This window comes from Bufo bufo, chromosome 7 (assembly GCF_905171765.1).
Source record: "Bufo bufo chromosome 7, aBufBuf1.1, whole genome shotgun sequence".
Lineage (NCBI taxonomy): Eukaryota > Metazoa > Chordata > Amphibia > Anura > Bufonidae > Bufo > Bufo bufo.
In genome coordinates this window covers 54,055,639-54,075,199 of record NC_053395.1, presented here as the reverse complement: position 1 = coordinate 54,075,199, position 19,561 = coordinate 54,055,639, and the positions used below count along the sequence as shown (strand labels likewise).

Sequence of the window (19,561 nt, the reverse complement as noted above, 5' to 3'; positions counted from 1 at the left end):
GGGGTCCGGCACCCCCACCAATCAGCTGTTTGAAGAGAGCGCAGTGCTCGTACGATTGCTTTGGCTTCTTCACTGCCGTCGACATTGCAGCAGTAAGCAGCGTAATTACAGCCCCTTCAGCCTCTTTACTTGACTGGGGTGGAGTGTAACTTCAGCTGCTCATTTCGATTAAAGTGAATGGGACGGAAGAGCTGTAATCGCACTGCTGCAATACGGACGGCGAGCAGGTACACAGTGAAGAGAATGAAGCGCTCATATAAGCACTTCATCAGCGGGGGTGCCGGGAACTGGACCCCTGCCACCCTGATATTGATTACCTATCCTGAGGCTAGGCCATCAATATCGGAAACTAGACAACCCCTTTAAGGGCCTATTAGACTGCCTGATGTTCTGGGAAGGGCTCACTTGTGCTGACCTATTATACAGGCCAATGCTAAGTGAATGGGGTAGAAACTATTACTACCGCAGGCATTCCTCCCTCGTTCAGTTCTATTGCTCATCTGCAGTACATCCCTGATTACGCAGAGGGATGTCCTAACCAATAATCGTGCATTGTACTTCCTGATAAAGAAATGCGGCACTATTATGCGTTCCTGTGAACGCTCTCTTTCCGATAGTCTTACAATAAGCCATTGTCCATGATGACTGTACACAAGGCTTCACGAACGTCCTTACAGAAGGGTATTGTGTGGCAGTGATTTCATCCGAGATGGCACAGGCTGGCACAGTGTAGCTAGGTTCACCACTGCTTGCTTTAATCCTCGCTGACGTTAAATCCATGAGCCAGTTAAGAGTTCTTGTATAAAGCCTCAACATTAAAGGGGTTATCCAGGAAAATATATTTATGACTTATCCTCAGGATAGATCATCCGTATCGGATCTGCGGGGTTTGCGACACCTAGGACCCCCGCCTATCAGCTGTTAGAAGAGGGTTTTAGCGCCACAGCCTCTTCCTAGACCAGTGACATCACTGTACATCGGTCACATGGCCTAGTTGCAGCTCAGCCTCAAGTCAATGGGGCTGAACTGTAATACCAAGCACTGCCACTATGCAATGTATGGCACTGTCCTTGGAAAGCTGAATCACTCACCAGAGCTCGGGTAAGCACAGCGGCTCCCTGAAACAGCTGATCGGTGGGGGGTCTTGGACCCCCGTTGATGTGATAATTATGGCCTATCCTGAGAATAGGTCATCATTATCATTTTCCGGATAACCCCTTTAATTAACCTGGTCTACCCTGATGAACCTGTCACTATCAAAAGGGCTAATTGCACCTTGTATTGTTCTGTGTTACAGGCACTGAGAGTAGAGGCCGGGGCTTTGCTCAGAATGACCAATCAGAGCTCATCTTTCGTTCATTAACCCCTTTAACGCCCTGTGCTGTAACATCAGTTTATATTGCAAGGTGATGGATAATATGCAAAGAGAGATCTCCCAGTGAAGTGTGGCACCAGCAGGATGGTTCTCTTTCCCCGGGACTAGGGCTGAAATGATTATTCAAATGAATCAAGTAACTCAACACAACAAAATATTTGATGCAATTTTTTTTTTATATAGGTAAACCTTATTTTAATTAGTTTTTTCTTATTAGAGTACTCGATTGATTGTTGGATTAATCGTTAGAATACTTGATTAATAATATAACCGATAGCTGCAGCCCTACCTGGGAGATGCCTCTTTGTATATTATTTTCCCATGGAGCATTGCCACTAAAGGTGGATTTAAATAAACCAATAATCGTCCAGATTATCGGGAACGACTCTTCCTGCGAACACTCGTTCCCGATAATCTGTGCCGCCGATGAACGAGCAAAACACTCATTCATCGGGTGATCCTGTTGTTCGTGCAGACACCACCAATCATCGTTCCTGGGCAGCAGATCGTGTGGTCTAAACGGCGATTTGCTGCCCAGGAACAAAGATTTTGTATGAGGACGAGGAATCACTATAGTGACTGCTCGTCCTCATACTGTGAAGGAGATGGCTGCATGTAAATGCACCAGTCTCCTCCACTGATCGAGCAGCCGACTGTCGGGAAGGAACGCTTTCTTCCTGACAATTGGCCACTCCATTGGCCCCTCTGAACCCGCCTCAAATGTCTATATACAGCTGGTCTCTTTAAGGAGAGCCAGTACCCTGCCTAAGCTACATTCAAGGCATCACAGACGGCCAGCCAGAATCCTTCACCCTGAACCAGAATTTCACCCAGACAGCCCCCTTGATGTTGGCATCAGAGCCTTTTTTTATTTACAATAACACACTGCCGGGCAGAAGCTTCCGCCAAGCAGTGTGTTTGGTGACGTCACCGGCTCTGATGGGCGGGCTATAGCGCTGCCCTAGCCGTTTTACAGACTAGGGTAGCGCTAAAGCCTGCCCATCAGTGCCGGTGACATCACCGGGCTCCATGCTGGGCAGAAGCCTTCGCCTCGCAGACCTATGGAGAGCCCAGTACGTTACCAGATCTCCTAAAAATGCCGCTGAATCGCGCAGGGCAAAGGAGCGCATCAGAGCATCTTAGTGGGGCTGCCTGGGTGAAAATGTGGGCATGTCCAGGTTCAGCTCTTAACCTGGACAACCCCTTTAAGTCAGACCTTGACGTCATAGGGAGCCACTTCCAAAAGGTGGCGCTAGCGAGACGGTTCTCATTCCCTGGGATGCGGACCTATTCATTTCAATGGGACCTAAAAAAATGCAGACAGTATATCGTGCGTCCTGCAATAAAATAGAATACGTCCTATTCTTGTGTCATTTGTGGACAAGCACAGGCATTTTAACAATGGGGCCTGCGGAAATTGCAGGATGCGTACGGCTGGGATCACAAAATACATACGGTCATATGCATGAGGCCTAAACCAGCTTTCAGCTCAACAGACATCTCCATAAACCTGGCCAGGCATGCATGTTTTTTTCAGTGAGGAGAGCGGAATAACCTGTTGCCAGATACCTCTGTCTTACAGAGGATTGGGCATGTTGGAATCTAACATGCCCAATACTTTCCCCTGATATCTATCCACGGGAGGAGTCAGAGACCCCACCAAACATATTGCCAAAATCGACAGGTCCACCTGACATTTATCTTCAAAGTGTGGTCTCCTCTAGCTTTGAGAGACGCTCAAATGCTCCACTTCTGTCAGCAGGCTAAAGTCTTGGAAAGCGTCTCTGTTTCACTGTCAGGGACATTGACTGTGGCGGACCTCCAGATTGAAATCACATCCTGAGATGATGTCGAGCATTTCATCATCCATCCTGTCTGTTTTGCTACCTTGGTCAGGTTCCTTAGGAGGACATTGTCTACCCTATAAATTAGTGAAAGGATAGCTGCCATAGCTGTGTGTCAGGATGATGTAAGAACACCCCTTATTGACAAGGGGAGTTAGAATGCCCAGTTGTCAAGTCATATGTTTCCAGAAGTGATAACAGAGGAACGATTTTGTTATTTTATGGGGACTACAAATATTTGCTAAAACAAACAGGAAAGATCACCTTAAGGCCTCTTTCACACTGGCGTGTGCGCCCCGTTGCCATATTGCGGATCCGCAATACACGGGTGCCGTTCCGTGGGCATTCCGCATCACGGATGCGGACCCATTCACTTGAATGGGTCCGCAAATCCGGAGATGCAGAATTGAACGGAACCCTACGGAAGCACTACGGAGTGCTTCCGTGGGGTTTCTTCCCGTACTTCCGTTCCACAAAAAGATAGAACATGTCCTATCTTTTTGCGGAACGGCCGGATCGCGTACCCATTCAAGTGAATGAAGGAGGTCCAGCTTCCAGACAACATATAGATGCTTTAATGAAAAGGTGCTAAAATCCAGACGTGTACATCAGGTCTACGCGTTTCAGATCAATAAATTCAAATCCTTACTCATGACAACAAGATAGTGTGAGACACTGGCCTTAAATAAGGGGCAGGTCAGACATATCAGGTGGACACAATCGGCAGATAGCTCCACCTCTGAGACACAAAAGCTTATACTAAAAAAGAAGAAGAAGAAAACAACTTCAAAGGAAACAAAGTACCAGGGTCAATAATGCAGTATGAGATCATGCCTGCGATTAAGACCCATTGGTACGCAAGTGTCCATGGTGAAGATCCAATAAGATTCTCTGTTTAAAAGAACTCTCCTATGATCACCTCCACGTGTAGGGAATTTAACTCGTTCCACCCCCTGTACAACGAGGCCACTGATATCACCTGCAGGAGATACTAGTGGCCTCGTTGTGCAGGGGGTGGAACGAGTTAAATTCCCTACACGTGGAGGTGATCATAGGAGAGTTCTTTGAAACAGAGAATCTTATTGGATCTTCACCATGGACACTTGCGTACCAATGGGTCTTAATCGCAGGCATGATCTCATACTGCATTATTGACCCTGGTACTTTGTTTCCTTTGAAGTTGTTTTCTTCTTCTTTTTTAGTATATGCTTTTGTGTCTCAGAGGTGGAGCTATCTGCCGATTGTGTCCACCTGATATGTCTGACCTGCCCCTTATTTAAGGCCAGTGTCTCACACTATCTTGTTGTCATGAGTAAGGATCTGAATTTATTGATCTGAAACGCGTAGATCTGACGTCTGGATTTTAGCACCTTTTCATTAAAGCATCTATATGTTGTCTGGAAGCTGGACCTCCTTCTTCATTTATATCTCTACCATCGCTTAGTTCCTGGCGAATATCCGTGCTTCCATTCCAACTTGGGACCAGGGGAGCCTCGACAACTGCTTTTCTTGCATTCAAGTGAATGGGTCCGCGATCTGCTGCGGCTGCCCCGCGGACTGTGCTCGTGTATTGTGGGCCGCAATCCGGCAACGGGCCGCACACACCAGTGTGAAAGAGGCCTAAAGGCTATGTACACCTTTGGGGCAATTTTAAATTTTTATTTTTTTTATTATTATTGCATTCTACTCATTTTGGGCTAAAAAATGTTTTTCAATAGTTTTTTATGAAAACTATTCATCCATTTTTTTTTTTTTTTTTTTTTGTATACACTAGAAAAGAGAAGTGCAAATTGGGAGGACCACCGGGACCTTCTAGGTTTCCAGGAGCTGGGGTGCTCACCTGCTGGAGGTACAACACTCTGCAGAGCGGTTCAGTTAGAACCACCACGGCTGCTGTCGACGCTGTCACGGTCAGGGTACTGAGCAATTGGCAAATCTAATGAATCAATTGAAAAAATTATTTTTAGCCCCAAATGAGTAAAATGCAATCATAAATACGATTGTAAAATATCACAAAATGCCCACAGGTGTCCATAGCCTCTTGTAAGTGGCAGAAGCGGTAAAGGCTCTTTCACACGAGAGGATCCCGTGCGTGGAATCTGCAGCATGAATGACAGCCAAGCCTCGCAGTGGACAGCAGAGACACGGAGCAATAACATGATTGATAATGCTCCGTGCCTCTCTGTGTGCGCTTTTTACTACAAAATCACAGTGACTGCTTTATCTCACTGTAATCATGTTAATGCTCCGTGTCTCTGCTTTCCGGGACGGGGCTTGGCTGTCATTCACGCAGCGGATTCCACGCACGGGATCCTCTCGTGTGAAAGAGTCCTAATTGTTGTGTACGAGCCTTGGGTGAAGACCTTTTAATTTCTTTTGTATCAGGAAAAGTTCGAGGAGCACCACGCAGCAGGTTACACACAGATCTGCACCCTGGAAAGTGAGCTTTCCCAAACCAGAGCAGTCCGGGATCAACTCCAGAAATACATTCGAGAACTGGAGCAAGCTAATGATGACTTGGAAAGAGCTAAGAGGTGAGTAGTCTCACCTGTACTATCGCCCTCATCGTAGTCTCACCTGTACTATCGCCCTCATCGTAGTCTCACCTGTACTATCGCCCTCATCGTAGTCTCACCTGTACTATCGCCCTCATCGTAGTCTCACCTGTACTATCGCCCTCATCGTAGTCTCACCTGTACTATCGCCCTCATCGTAGTCTCACCTGTACTATCGCCCTCATCGTAGTCTCACCTGTACTATCGCCCTCATCGTAGTCTCACCTGTACTATCGCCCTCATCGTAGTCTCACCTGTACTATCGCCCTCATCGTAGTCTCACCTGTACTATCGCCCTCATCGTAGTCTCACCTGTACTATCGCCCTCATCGTAGTCTCACCTGGAATACGAGTGCAATTCAGATCTTCAGAGAAAAGAAAACCTGTTTGCTAGGTTGATTGACAGCAGTTTAAAAAATGAATAAGAGAAAGAAAGTATGGATCTAATAGAAATGTGTGATATGACGCTGTTATTGACCTGTTCAGGTCCAGGGGAGTTAAGTCTCTTTATGACTAGACACAATTAGAGGGGTATTCCCATATGGGACCCGTTCTTGTCTCCAGGGGCCCCGAAGTGATAGCCACGCACATGCAGCGTCCTTTCCATTTACTGCTACAGGATTTTGGAAAATAGCCAGTGAGCGCATTTGGCTATTTTCGGAAGTCTGATAGCAGTGAATGGAGAGCACGCCACACAAGTGCGGCCATCCCTCTAAGGATAGGTCATCAATATTAAAAGCCTGGACAACCCCTTTAATGTAAGTCTATTTTGTAATTTACGTAATTCAGTTTTGCTGCGTAGGATTATATATATATATATATATATATATATATATATATATATATATATATATATATATTTTTACCCCTTTAAACTCCCCATAACCGCAGTTAAAGGGAACCTGTCACCGGGATTTGATGTATAGAGCTGAGGGCATGGGTTGCTATATGGCCGCTAGCACATCCGCAATACCCAGTCCCCATAGCTCTGTGTGCTTTTATTGTGGAAAAACCCGATTTGATCCATATGCAAATTAACCTGAGATGAGTCCTGTCCCTGAGATGAGTCCAGCGTGAAGGAGCCCAGCACCGCCCCGCATCCTCAGAATCTCCTCCTTGCTCCCCGACGTCAGAAAGCTAAAGCGCATGCGCTGTGTCCTCATAGTGTTCCTTCCTTGTGCTGGCATCAGCCTCAGGGAAGGAACAGCGCATGCGCTAGCTCGCGCATCGTGAGATTACGGCGCTCTGGCTGTCTGACGTCGGGGAGCAAGGAGGAGATTCTGAGGATGCGGGGCGGTGCTGGGCTCCTTCACGCTGGACTCATCTCAGGGACAGGACTCATCTCAGGTTAATTTGCATATGGATCAAATCGGGTTTTTTCCACAATAAAAGCACACAGAGCTATGGGGACTGGGTATAGCGGATGTACTAGTGGCCATCTAGCAGCCCATGTCCTCAGCTCTATACACAAAATCCCGGTGACAGGTTCCCTTTTAAGCATTTTTTGAAGACTGCACACAGTTTTTTATGCTTTTGCCGTGACACGTGGCAGCACAGAAACGGGTTGTGATGAGACAACCACTTTAATGCAGCTGTATCAAGACCTATCAGTCTGAGGGAAGTATAAGGCAGAGGGGGGATGCTCAGGGATACATAGTTTCCTTTGATTTGATGGTATTTCCATGTGAAGTACTCTGGCCAGGTGCTTACTTTGCCTCAACTCCTGCTTCTCACAGAGCAACCATCATTTCCTTGGAGGATTTTGAGCTTCGTTTGAATCAAGCAATTGAGAGAAATGCTATTCTTGAAAGTGAACTTGATGAGAAGGAAAATGATCTTGAGTGTATCCAGAGGCTGAAAGATGAAACTCGAGGTAAAATAACGATCCCCAGTGTATACTTGGAGTGGAAGTCCCCCATTCACAGCCCTTTTGTATTTTTGCCAGAACAGGTCCAGAGAGCCTTTCTCGCTTTGAAGGATTAATCACGTCCATACATTACCTGGGCAGTCAATTGATTTCAATAGCTATTATGGGTCCTAGCAGTGGGTCACCCCACCAGAACCATTTGCAGAAGACCCTACTACTAAATGAGGACCGTTCAATGTATATAACCAATATAATAAACGTAAAGCAGCTGTATTTTTGCATAGCCGTCATGAGACCTTTAGAGTTTTATTCTTCTTAAGCCTGCACTATAATTGCGTTGGGCGACATGGCCACACTATGGATAGTCATCCTACAATGTTATGTAGGCTTCAGCTGTGAGGGAATACCTTTCACCATACATTTGATTCTTGACGTCCTTCTCATTTTATCACTTTTAGACTTGCGACAAGAGCTAGAAGTTCAGCAGAAGCAGGATGTGCTTAAACGTAGTGCAAGCACTAACCAAGAAAGTGAACGCATAGACATGGCCGTCCAAGCTTCCATCTCTGTACCGTCTACTCCTGTAGGCCACAGGGGGTCCTTCTCTAGTCTCAGCTCTCCAATGCAGTTCAGAAAGGGTAAGTAGACTGTTATTGGACTAGTCATCATTGCTTCCTTTTGAAGGTCCAGGCGTTCCTGTGGGACACATCCAGGATTAGAAAAACACGTCTTCTCTCTTTCCAAAACCAGCTCCATACATGTCCTCAGGTTGTATGTGGTATTGCAGCTCAGCCCCGTTCACTTCTCTGGCACTGGGTTGCATTACCTGACACAACCATGGACAGGTGTGGAGCTGTTTCCTGGAAGAAACCATGTTTTTCCAACCCTGGGCAAGACAATTAACGCCTCAAAGTCTTGAATGATACCAAACGTTCTGATTTTCAGTCCTTGTATAGACCGAGCCTTACATTTCTCCAGTGTCTTGGAGCACAAAGAAAAACCTCTTCCCCCAGGTTCCACATGGTGGACAAAAATTAACGGACCTTCTACTTGCCTTGCCCGCCCCCCTCTGGTGCCGATCTGATGGTGTCAGAGTCCCTCTGACTGCTGGACACAGAAGGAAAAGACTGTGATAGCTGCTTAGTCATTTCCTGCAATGTCAAGAACAGGAGTAGGAAATGGAGTGCGGCCGAGATCTCTGCACCGTCAGAATGGGACCAGGTGGGGGATTGGTAAGGTGTCAGGTTTTTTTTGGTTTGTTTTTTTGTTTTGTTTTTACAGCATGGGCAGCTTTATTTTTTATATTTCTTGTGCTGGAATACCCCTTTAGCATGTCCCAAAGTGGATAGGCCACTGCCACAGGTGTCTGATTTAGTGCCATTTATTGCCCTCTCTTTTTTGAAATGAGTATGGCAGGCCAGGCATGCATGGTGGAATTGGGGGAAATAACAGTTAGTTGAACAAGCGTTTAGCCGCCAGGCACCTTGTGAATGATGAGCTTAAAGCTCATCTCTCAGCAGATTTGTACCTATGACACTGGCTGACCTGTTACATGTGCGCTTGGCAGCTGAAGACATCTGTGTTGGTCCCATGTTCATATGTGCCCGCATTGTTTATAAATTCTGTTTTAATATATGCAAATGAGCCTGTAGGAGCAACGGGGGCGTTGCCATTACACCTAGAGACTCTGCTCTCTCTGCAATTGCCACGCCCTCTCCACTTTGAGTGAAAGGGTCAGGCAGGGAAAACATCATCACGCTTGGCCCTGTCAATTAAAGTACAGAGGAAGCGGCAGTTGCAGAGAGAGCAGAGTCTCTAGGTGTAATGGCAACGCCCCCGTTGCTCCTAGAGGCTTATTTGCATATATAAAAACTTCATTTTTCTCAGCAATGCGGGCACATATGAACATGGGACCAACACAGATGTCTTCAGCTGCCAAGCACACATGTAACAGGTCAGCCAGTGTCCTAGGTACAAATCTGCTGACAGATGCACTTTTAAGACTGTGTGTACACATCTTTAGTAAAAAAAAGGAAACCACCATGAAGCGATAGATTTTTCACACAACAGATACTATTGACTTGTGATGGAGACCATTGTGAGTTGCTGCTACTTTTGTCTAGTATGTAAAAAATGTGAAAACTACGGCAGAGGCTCCCAATGCAGACGTGCTCTGAGCCTAAGGCATGTCATCTAGTGCCTTTACTTTTCTTTTGCACTCTTTTTGACAAATCTCCCTAGTTTTACCATGAGGAAAGTTTGGTATTTCTAGCTGTAATTAGAAAGCAATGGTATCACTGCAGGGGCTTAAAGTATCCTGCAGCAGAACACAAAACTTAGATTATTTTTCTCAGTGGTTTCACTCATTTAACTTTGTAAATTCCAGGTTCGGATGATGGATATTGTGGCACACCACTCACGCCATCTGCAAGGATATCTGCATTGAACATTGTAGGGGATCTACTTCGGAAAGTTGGGGTAAGCCAGTTTTATTATTATTTTTTTTTGTTTGTTTTTGAATCCTCTCTTTACTAATTAAAGGGGTTTTAGATGCCGCTCTAATGAAGCACCTGCTCTGGCGGTGGGTTCGCTAAAGTTATAAAGAGGCACTGGCCTCCATAATTTCGGCGTATCCAGCGCCACTTCTAAATGTAAGACTGCTTCCGAGCTGTCTTACATTTAGACCTTTTTCTACGCCTGAAATAGGCGTAGAAAATGATGAATGAGATGGGCCTGCCCCCCCACCCACGCCAATCTGACAATTTTAGACCTGGCGTGAGCGGGGCAAAGTCGCAGGCCATCTGCCCCTGAAATGCGACTAATTTTAAGCGTATTTCAGTATAATAAATGACCCCCACAGTCTATACCAGGGATGCACAACCTGCGGCCCTCCAGCTGTTGTAAAACTACAACTCCCACGATGCCCTTCTGTAGGATGATAGCTGTAGGCCGTCAGGGAATGATGGGAGTTGTAGTTTTGCAACAGCTGGAGGGCCGCAGGTTGAGCATGCCTGGTCTATACCATGATGTAAAATGACAATTTCATTTATATCATATTATAAGGGAAGCCGTAGACTGCGTCCGGTGTATTTTTGTTTGACACAAATTTGAGTGCCTGTATTTTATTTCCACAGGCATTGGAGTCTAAGCTCGCATCTTGCAAAAATTTTGTATATGAACAGTCACCCAGTAGACCGGTGGCACCTTTACTGGCGCATGTTAACAACACTAGAGAATTCAGTGAAAACAGTCTCAGTATGCCCATTATGGGCCCAGGGGAAAAGGGGTAAGTCGCATCATGTTTGAAAGACCTTTGTTGCACTTTGTAACCAGGTGTTTTTCCATGTCACTATCTATATTTAAAGTAGCACTCACACAAAAATGTGTATTCTCTGACCTGTTAAAAAGGTACATGAAGTAATCTGTAGTGAATGTAATCTTCTCCCAAATGACTGTTTGTGAGTTATAACCTCCCTTCTGATCCTCAGCTGTGGCATGTGAACAGAACTCTGATCTCCAACTGACACAGGACAGGTGGTCAGTTACTTCTCTATTCATTCCCATGAGACTGACATTGAGGCTCCCATAGGAATACCTAGAGAAGCTGGCTTCCTGCTCACACTTAAGATGCTGTGTTATTTAGGAAGTTAGAGTGCTGGTCACATGACACAGCTGAGGATCAGAAGATAGGGGATAACTCACAAATACAGACACTGGTAAGAAGATTACCTTGACTACAGTTTACATCATGCACCTGTAACTGGTCAGAGAATAAAAATGTGTATAATCCTGCAATTTTCACACTGGCCAGTAGGCCCAACTTATGTTAACACTTCCTGTCTTTTGAAAGCAGATACATGAGCCATTAGCACAATGGACAGGATCTGACCCCCCTCAAGTTCTATGGAAGTGTTTTCTAGGCATGCTCTGTGACCTGTGCAAAGGTCAGAAGGGAGCAGATAAGCTGTTGCAGTGAAGGCCCCGTTGTCCCAGTATCAGCAGAGTAAACCTACTTGTCAAGTGTCCTGCGCATGTGCCAATACAGGTGTAGAATCCCCTGTATCTGCATGTGTCACCTGTGCAGAAGTACTGGTAGTCAGAAGCAGCCCAATGAAGCTGTCGCCTTCTTGCAGCCGCTTATTGCTTACACTAGACCTTAATTTCAAGGCACCCGCTGCCCAAAGATAGAATCCACATTGCATGGATGGAGATGGTCTTGAATGAATCAAGATGATTTATTCACATGACCGCCTCACTTGGCTGCATGCATCTCTGCTCAGATGCTGAACGCGTTCGGTGCTTGCACAGATACAGGCAGCAATATCTCCTTTATCTGCATCTGAGCAGAAGTGGCCACATGGGTAAGTATTTATGCCTGTGGAGCAGCAGCATATCCAATATATAAAAAAAAAAAAAAAAACACGTCTTATCCATGAGCAGCAGGAAGCCTTGAAATGAATAGCTGGTGTAAGCTATGAGGGGGGTTAGAGTTTGCGGTCACAGCAATGTAAGGACAAACAATTAAAATACATCCGGCTCACTAGTAAGTCCAAGCCTCACTCATTCAAATCCAGATGGTACAAGGCTGTGAAAACACATCTTCTCCAGCACTCTTCTGGATAAAATCAAAAGTTTCTCTATTTCAAACTATTAAAAGCATCAGGAAGTCAAATGCAGACAATGACTCGTTTCGAAAAGAGCAATTGAAACACAACTATTTTATGGCACTTTAGAAATCTTACAAGAAAGTTGCCATCCACTTACAAGTGATTGTCTAGGACAGTGCTCCTCAACCCCAGTCCTCGGGGCCCAGCTGCCGGTCATGTTTTCAGGATTTCCTTAACATTGAGCAGGTGATATAATTAGTGTTAATGCATCAGGACTGACCACTGGTATTCATTCTGTGGGATATTCTCAAATCATGACCAGCAGGTGGGCCCTGAGGACTGGAGTTGAGGAACACTGCTGTAGGACATGGTAACGAAGTCTGTAACATGGAGTATTTTGGTCACCTGAGCACAAGAATGACGTCATTGAGATTGAATCAAAGTACTAAATGGACTACAGGACCCAGAAAGATTATCAAAATTCAAGTTATTTAATTTAGAAAAGAGACGACTGAGGGGAGATCTAATAGCTATGTATAAATATATCAGGGGTCAGTACGGAGATCTCTCCCATCGACTGACTGACGAGAAGACATCCTCTACGTCTAGAAACATAGAAGAGGATTCTTTACGGTAAGAGCAGTGAGACTATAGAGCTCTCTGCCTGAGGAGGTGGTGATGGTGAGTACAATAAAGGAATTCAAGAGGGGCCTGGATGTATTTCTGGAGTGTAATAATATTCCAGGCTATAGCTACTAGAGAGGGGTCGTTGATCCAGGGAGTTATTCTGATTGCCTGATTGGAGTCGGGAAGGAATTTTTGTCCCCTAAAATTAGGAAAATTGGCTTCTGCCTCATGGGTTTTTTACCTTCCTTTGGATCAACTTTGCAGGATAACAGGCCGAACTGGATTATTAATTTATTTGTGCCGTATATTACAGATCTTAGAGTTACTAAACCTTTATATACATTTTAATATGTTGTCCCTAATGCCATAATAAAGCTATCTCTAATATACTTTATTAATACATTTTCTATTTTTAGTACACTTTTCCCTGCCTAAAGCGCACCATTCACTGTGCGCTTAAAACTCTGTTCTCCATACACCGCTGACAGCTAAGTGGTGTATGGAGTACACAGTACATTTTATCAATGGCAGGAGCGCATATTGCAGCTCCTGCCCGTGCCCCCTGGAGGATTACTAACTCCTGGCATACCCTGTACCCATGTACTATGTCAGGATTAGCTGAGCGGAGCGGGCTCCTGTCTGTGCCTGCTAAGCTAAGAGAACTGACATGCAGGACTCTTAGCTTAGCGGAGCGGGCAGGTACAGGGTACCCATGTGCTATGCGAGGAGTTAGTAATCCTCCGGGGAACATGGACAGGAGCAGCAATGTGCGCTCCTGCCTGTACTCGCAGAGCTGCTGCGGCCCCGTTGATAAAATGTGTTCTCTGTACACCGCTGAGCTGTCAGCCGTGTACAGAGAACAGAGCTTTAAGTGCACAGTGAATGGTGCGCTTTAGGCAGGGAAAAGTGTAGTAAAAATAGAAAATTGATTAATAAAGTATATTAGAGAGAGTTGCTTTTGGGACAACAAAGTAAACATTTATATAAAGGTTTAGTTACACACAAAGGTATCATGTAAAGTTTCTATATGTTTATCTTGTGGCCTCCCTGTCCTATGGACAAAGCAGATGGGGCACTAGTGGCAGCACTTTTTGTCACATACCCTAAGACAGTTTTCATGCTGGCTTCTTAAATTTTCCATTAACATTAATTTACTATGTGGCCTTCATAGGAATTTTGGCACATATGGTTTAGTGTAAATTCACACAACTGCGGTGCCAGCGTGCCCATGTTGCAGACATGTTGCTAAACATGGGCGTCAGCTGTGTGAACTCTACATATGTTTGTTTCCTTGGGCTTCCAGGTCCGTGCCTCCACGCCACAAAAGATAGGACATGTCCTATGTCAGGAATGGGCAACCTCCGGCACTCCATCTGTTCAAAAACTACACCTCCCAGAATCCTCCTTTCACTTCTATGGGAATTATAAGAACAGCCAAGTAGATGTGCATGCTGGGAGTTGTAGTTAGTTTCACAGTAGCTGGAGTGCCGGAGGTTGCTGATCCCTGTCCTGTGTTTTGCTGTATCTTGCGTATCGCGGACCCATTTATGTCAATAGGTCTGCACCACAATGCGGTGTTCCCTTGGCCGCTGGCCGTGTTTAGTGGATGGCAGCGCCAGTCTTTTGAATGCAGGATGTCCAGTATTACAAGTGAGGGTTCAGAAGGCAAAGGAGATGTCTTCTTAAAGCATACCCAGAAAGGTGCCATGTTCCCTTTTAAATACCAAACTTTGGGACCCTGCTTTTTGATGATCAGAAGATGTATGACTGCACAGACATGGTTATCTCTTTATATATTTGCATCGTCATAATATCAAATTTGTTCATTTCTAGGTTCATTAAACGACTAGAGTTTGGCTCAGTGACCCAAAATCTACCTGCACCGACCATGAGCTCGCCTCGGGGGATAGTCAAGATGATACTGTAGAGAATGTTTTGCTATAGACTTTAACTTATTGATTTTAGTGGCATTTTAATCATGACTAGAAATAACCTGGACTTTGTACAAGAGATTTAATGAAGACCTCAGCTGTTCAATGAAGATGCTCCACTCAAGAACTTCATGGGATCAATAGTGGTGGTCGTGCACTGGTATTATTCAGATCCTCATTCACCTGATGTCTTTATTTTATTTTTTATTGTTGGTCTTGATAAAGATTGAATCAAGTATGTGACCCTAAATGGTGGTTTCAGTATGTTCACAAAGATAATGGGACGTCTAGGAGATGTTGGCACTGTTGGATTGAACATGATTTAAGATGCATCAAAGTAAGTTTGAAGGGTTTTCTGGGATAAAACACAAATTCCATGCTTTTATTTAGGTTATGAATGTATGATCTCTGAGGGCCCGACCACTGGGACCCCCACCAAGTCAGTACAATGACAGGGCCATGATGGTCTCTTGAGAGCTGCAGCCCATTCAGTGTTAAAAGGTATGCCTGGCCAGTATTTTTTTTTAGTATAATCAGAATGGCTTCCATTTTGAAAGTAATACTTCATTAATCACCTGCTGCTTCCATTTAGCAATTGATTGGCTAAGTGCTCATGTTTCCATATGGAGAGCGACCAGGAAGTAGAGATGGCGATGGACTTGGGTAGAGCAGAAGTAGCCGGGAACCATACAACCAAGAGAAGTGCTTTAATCCAAGCATATGGGCTTGTTCAATTGCAGCTCGGCCCCAGTCACTTGAGCCATGGAGCACCTCAGCCCCTTTATTCTGCTGACCCTACCGATCACATAATCACAGATGATCCTAAGGACCACTTTAATATATTCAATGTATTTTTTTTAATGTTTACTCCTTATTTCAGTTAGACCGCATACACATCTGCGGCAAGCTGATCTGGCACAAATGCTGGCTGTCGGCCGGACCAAAAACCATTGCATGCAACAGTTTTTGTCTGGCCAAAACTCAGCATTTATGCCAGTAAGCGGACGGATCGGCTGTAAACTATATAATGCTGGATCCGGAGAAATACGGCAGGCTGCTTTGTACCGGGATAGCCTGCTGAATCTGCTGCCGGAGATGTGAACGTGGCCTAACGAGAATTACTTCTGTAAATGTACTAATCAGCACTATGCACCTACACTGCACTGCTAGCTGCAATGGATCTGTAGTCGGCTTCTTTTTGTAAGACTTTCGTAAATACGTTTTTAACTTTGGTTGTCAGGAAAAAAAAACTTAATATAGAATAAACCTTGTTGCTATTCTTCATTTCCCATTTCTCTGAATGCAGCCAGCCTTGAAAGCAATGCAGGTTTTTGGTCTGATGGACACGGGCATGTACACGTGAATATTTTTCCTTTATTCTATACTAATATAAGTGTTTACATTGCTGTGAAATGCTGAAATAAAATGAATCCCACATTCATTTATTTATTTTTTTCCCCCCTTATCCATTTTAACCGGTTACTGCACCCGCGGTGATGACATCACGTGACCACAGTGTACAAAATGTCAGTATCTCCCTCAAGTCCTGTGACATGTCAGTACAGATAGCACATCGTCAAAAAGGAGTGCAGGGTGAGCAAGCGGAACGGTGTGGGAATTATTTTAAGGCCTTATAAAACCACACAACATTTTGTATATTAGTGTAGAGTAGAGGGAAATGTGTATTTACTGTATGTGCATCAAGGAGTATTAGGCTGTGTTCACATCTGCATCGGAGGCTCCCTTAGGAGCCTTCATCACAGATTCCGTCAAGCTCTTGGCAAAACGGCGGACTCCTCAGAGGAGCCCAACAGACCCCTTTATAAGTTAAAGGGGTTTTCTTGGACCCCACAAATTGTAGATAACAGCAGGGGTTGTTAAAATATATCAGAAGACTTGCTCACCTGTCCACACCCCCTCCATTGCAGTGGCGCCGGTCTTTGTTTCCAGCGTTGCAGCCATGACATCCCGACTACCCCATACTGCACCCAGTCATTGGCCTCAGCGTTAGGCCTCATGCACACGGCTGTTTGTTTTCGTCCGCATCCGAGCCGCAGTTTTTGCGGCTCGGATGCGGACCCATTCACTTCAATGGGGCCACAAAAGATGCGGACAGCACTCCGTGTGCTGTCCGCATCCGTTGCTCCGTTCCGTTGCCCCGCAAAAAAAATATAACCTGTCCGTTTTGCGGACAAGAATAGGCATTTCTACAATGGGCCACCCGTTCCGCAAATTGCGGACCAGTTGTGTGCATGTAGCCTTACTGTGAGGTAGTCTGGGCTTCAGCATTGGACACTTAAAGAGATGACGTCCCTGACTACCCCAGGTTACCGCTGAGAGGAGTGATTTTCTGCTGGAGTACTCAGGGGTGTCATCGCTGGGGTGCTGAAATGGAGAAAGAGCGGACAAGTGAGCAAATTCTTTTTTTTTTGCCGTGAAAAACCTGTTTTTAATGGGCATTGTATTGTGGATGCAATGAAAGAACTGGATAATGGTGGTTATATAACAAAGTACTTTTTCCCCCCAATACTTCACGGCTAAACTGCTTTCTCTCTCTGAGCTGTGTATTCAGTAATTTCTTATTAAAGTTTGTTTGACAACATAATTTATAAACTGGATCATCTTCCTTTTCTTTGCGTGTCAAACTTTACTGCTGGGTTTTTCCACAGTCACCCAGCAGCAGACGACCATCTGCCTTGCCACTCCATTTAGTGTCTGTGTGGTTGATGGAAACGGCCCAGTGGAGCTCTTGGCTGTGGTCATCAACCCCATAGGCACTGAATGGACCGTCGGAGCAAAAACAGCAGGTAATGGAGTATTTAGGGCAGCAGAAGGCATGGTATTGGTGGTAGCAGCAGGATGAGGGGTGTGTTTTGCTATAGAGCAGGGATGGCCAACCTGAGGCTCTCCAGCTGTTGCAAAACTAGAACTCCCAGCATGCCCACACTGCCTACAGCTATCAGTATACAGCAGGGCATGGTGGGAGTTGTTTCTTACAGCAGCTGTAAGAGCTGCAGGTTGGCCATCCCTGATATAGAGGTTACTGATGGCTGAAGTAAAAGACCAAAGATGGGCCGACTTCTCTGTCGGTTACAGGCTCTACAGTAGGGATGGGCTACTTGGTTAGATGGCTGGAGGAGCATTTAAACTAGGATTTGGGGAGGGAGGGTGGGGGGTCTTACTAATAAGGGGGTAGATATAGAGTGGGGATATAGGAGGGGACAGTGGGGATTTAGTTGGGGCTGGGGTTAGTGAGGAAAGTAGGGCGAAGAATGGGCAGAACTATACACTGATGAAAAATAGAACTGCTGGTAACAAGAACCTGTTACATACAAACATCAACCAAGATGAGGCAAAAATCCCAGATATTTACTTTACTGGTAATAGTAATTTTAAAATGTATTTTCACAAATGCCAGAAGTGTAGCTAGAAAAATGTGGGATCTGGAGGCTATGGTACTAGAAGAACACATAGATGTAGTTGGTGTGGCTGAGACATGGTTGGATTCTTCACATGGCTGGGCTGTAAATATTGAGGGTTTTACACTATTTAGGAAAGACCGGGTCAATAGAAAAGGTGGTGGCGTGTGCCTGTATGTGAGGAGTGATCTGAAGACAAGTGTGAAAGAGGCAATTGTGGGTGAGGATGTGGAAACCTTATGGGTGGAAGTTCAAAGGGATATAAACACTGAAAAAATAATACTTGGTGAAATCTATAGAGCCCCTAACATCACAGAGGAGATAGAAACGCAACTGTATAACCAAATAGAGCGGGGGGCACAGGCTGGTACAGTGGTCATAATGGGAGATTTTAACTTCCCAGACATTGACTGGGGTCATGGTTCTGCCTCAACTGCAAAGAGGAGAAAATTCCTCAACTTGCTGCAGGACCAGTTTGTAGAAGCTCCCACTAGGGGCGATGCTCTGTTGGATCTGGTAATTTCTAAGGATGCAGAGCTTGTTGGAAATGTTACTGTTCGAGAAACACTAGGTAATAGTGACCACAATATCATTATATTCCCCCTACACTATAAGAAGCAAACTCTGTCAGGCAGAGCAAAGGCACTGAATTTCAAAAAGGCTAATTTCCCTGGGTTGAGGGCAGCATTTCCGGGCATAGACTGGGAGCAGCTACTGTCACATAATAATACTGAGGATAGCTTTAAAACCACATTGAGTAATTGCACAAAAAAATTTATTCCTTTAGGTAACAAGTATAAACGGCTAAAATTAAACCCCCTATGGCTTACAGCTACTGTAAAAAGGGCATTTAAAAAATACAAGTCTGAGGGGTCAGCGTTTGAAGATTACAAAGGCCTTAATAAAATCTGTAAAAAGGAGATAAAATTAGCAAAAATACAAAACGAACAGCAGGTGGCAAAAGAGAGCAAAACAAATCCTCCAAAAATTATTTAAATACAGTTGCAAGAAAAAAAAAGTATGTGAACCCTTTGGAATGATATGGATTTCTGCACAAATTGGTCATAAAATGTGATCTGATCTTCATCTAAGTCACAACAATAGACAATCGCAGTCTGCTTAACCACCTCCGGACCGCCTAACGCAGGATCGCGTTCCGGAGGTGGCAGCGCTGCGCAGAGTCACGCATATACGCGTCATCTCGCGAGACGCGAGATTTCGCTCAAAGCCGGCCCGCGCATGCGCATCGCGGGCCGGCAAAATTAAAAGAAGTATTTCGTCACCAGCCTGCCAGCAACGATCATTGGCTGGCAGGCTGGCGATTTTCAAAAAATCC

At 45.1% G+C, this 19,561-nt stretch overlaps 1 protein-coding gene across 1 annotated transcript in view; it reads left to right on the top strand.

Annotated features, from left to right (window-relative positions):
- NDE1 (nudE neurodevelopment protein 1) overlaps positions 1-16,239 on the top strand; it is a 29,010-nt gene extending 12,771 nt beyond the window's left edge. Inside the window, exons 4-9 of the mRNA XM_040441641.1 lie at positions 5,605-5,753; positions 7,511-7,647; positions 8,100-8,279; positions 10,028-10,119; positions 10,776-10,927; positions 14,709-16,239. Coding sequence (XP_040297575.1) covers positions 5,605-5,753; positions 7,511-7,647; positions 8,100-8,279; positions 10,028-10,119; positions 10,776-10,927; positions 14,709-14,802 — 804 coding nt within the window. The 3' untranslated portion in view covers positions 14,803-16,239. The remainder of the gene's footprint in view (positions 1-5,604; positions 5,754-7,510; positions 7,648-8,099; positions 8,280-10,027; positions 10,120-10,775; positions 10,928-14,708) is intronic.
- The last annotated feature ends 3,322 nt before the right edge of the window (positions 16,240-19,561 follow it).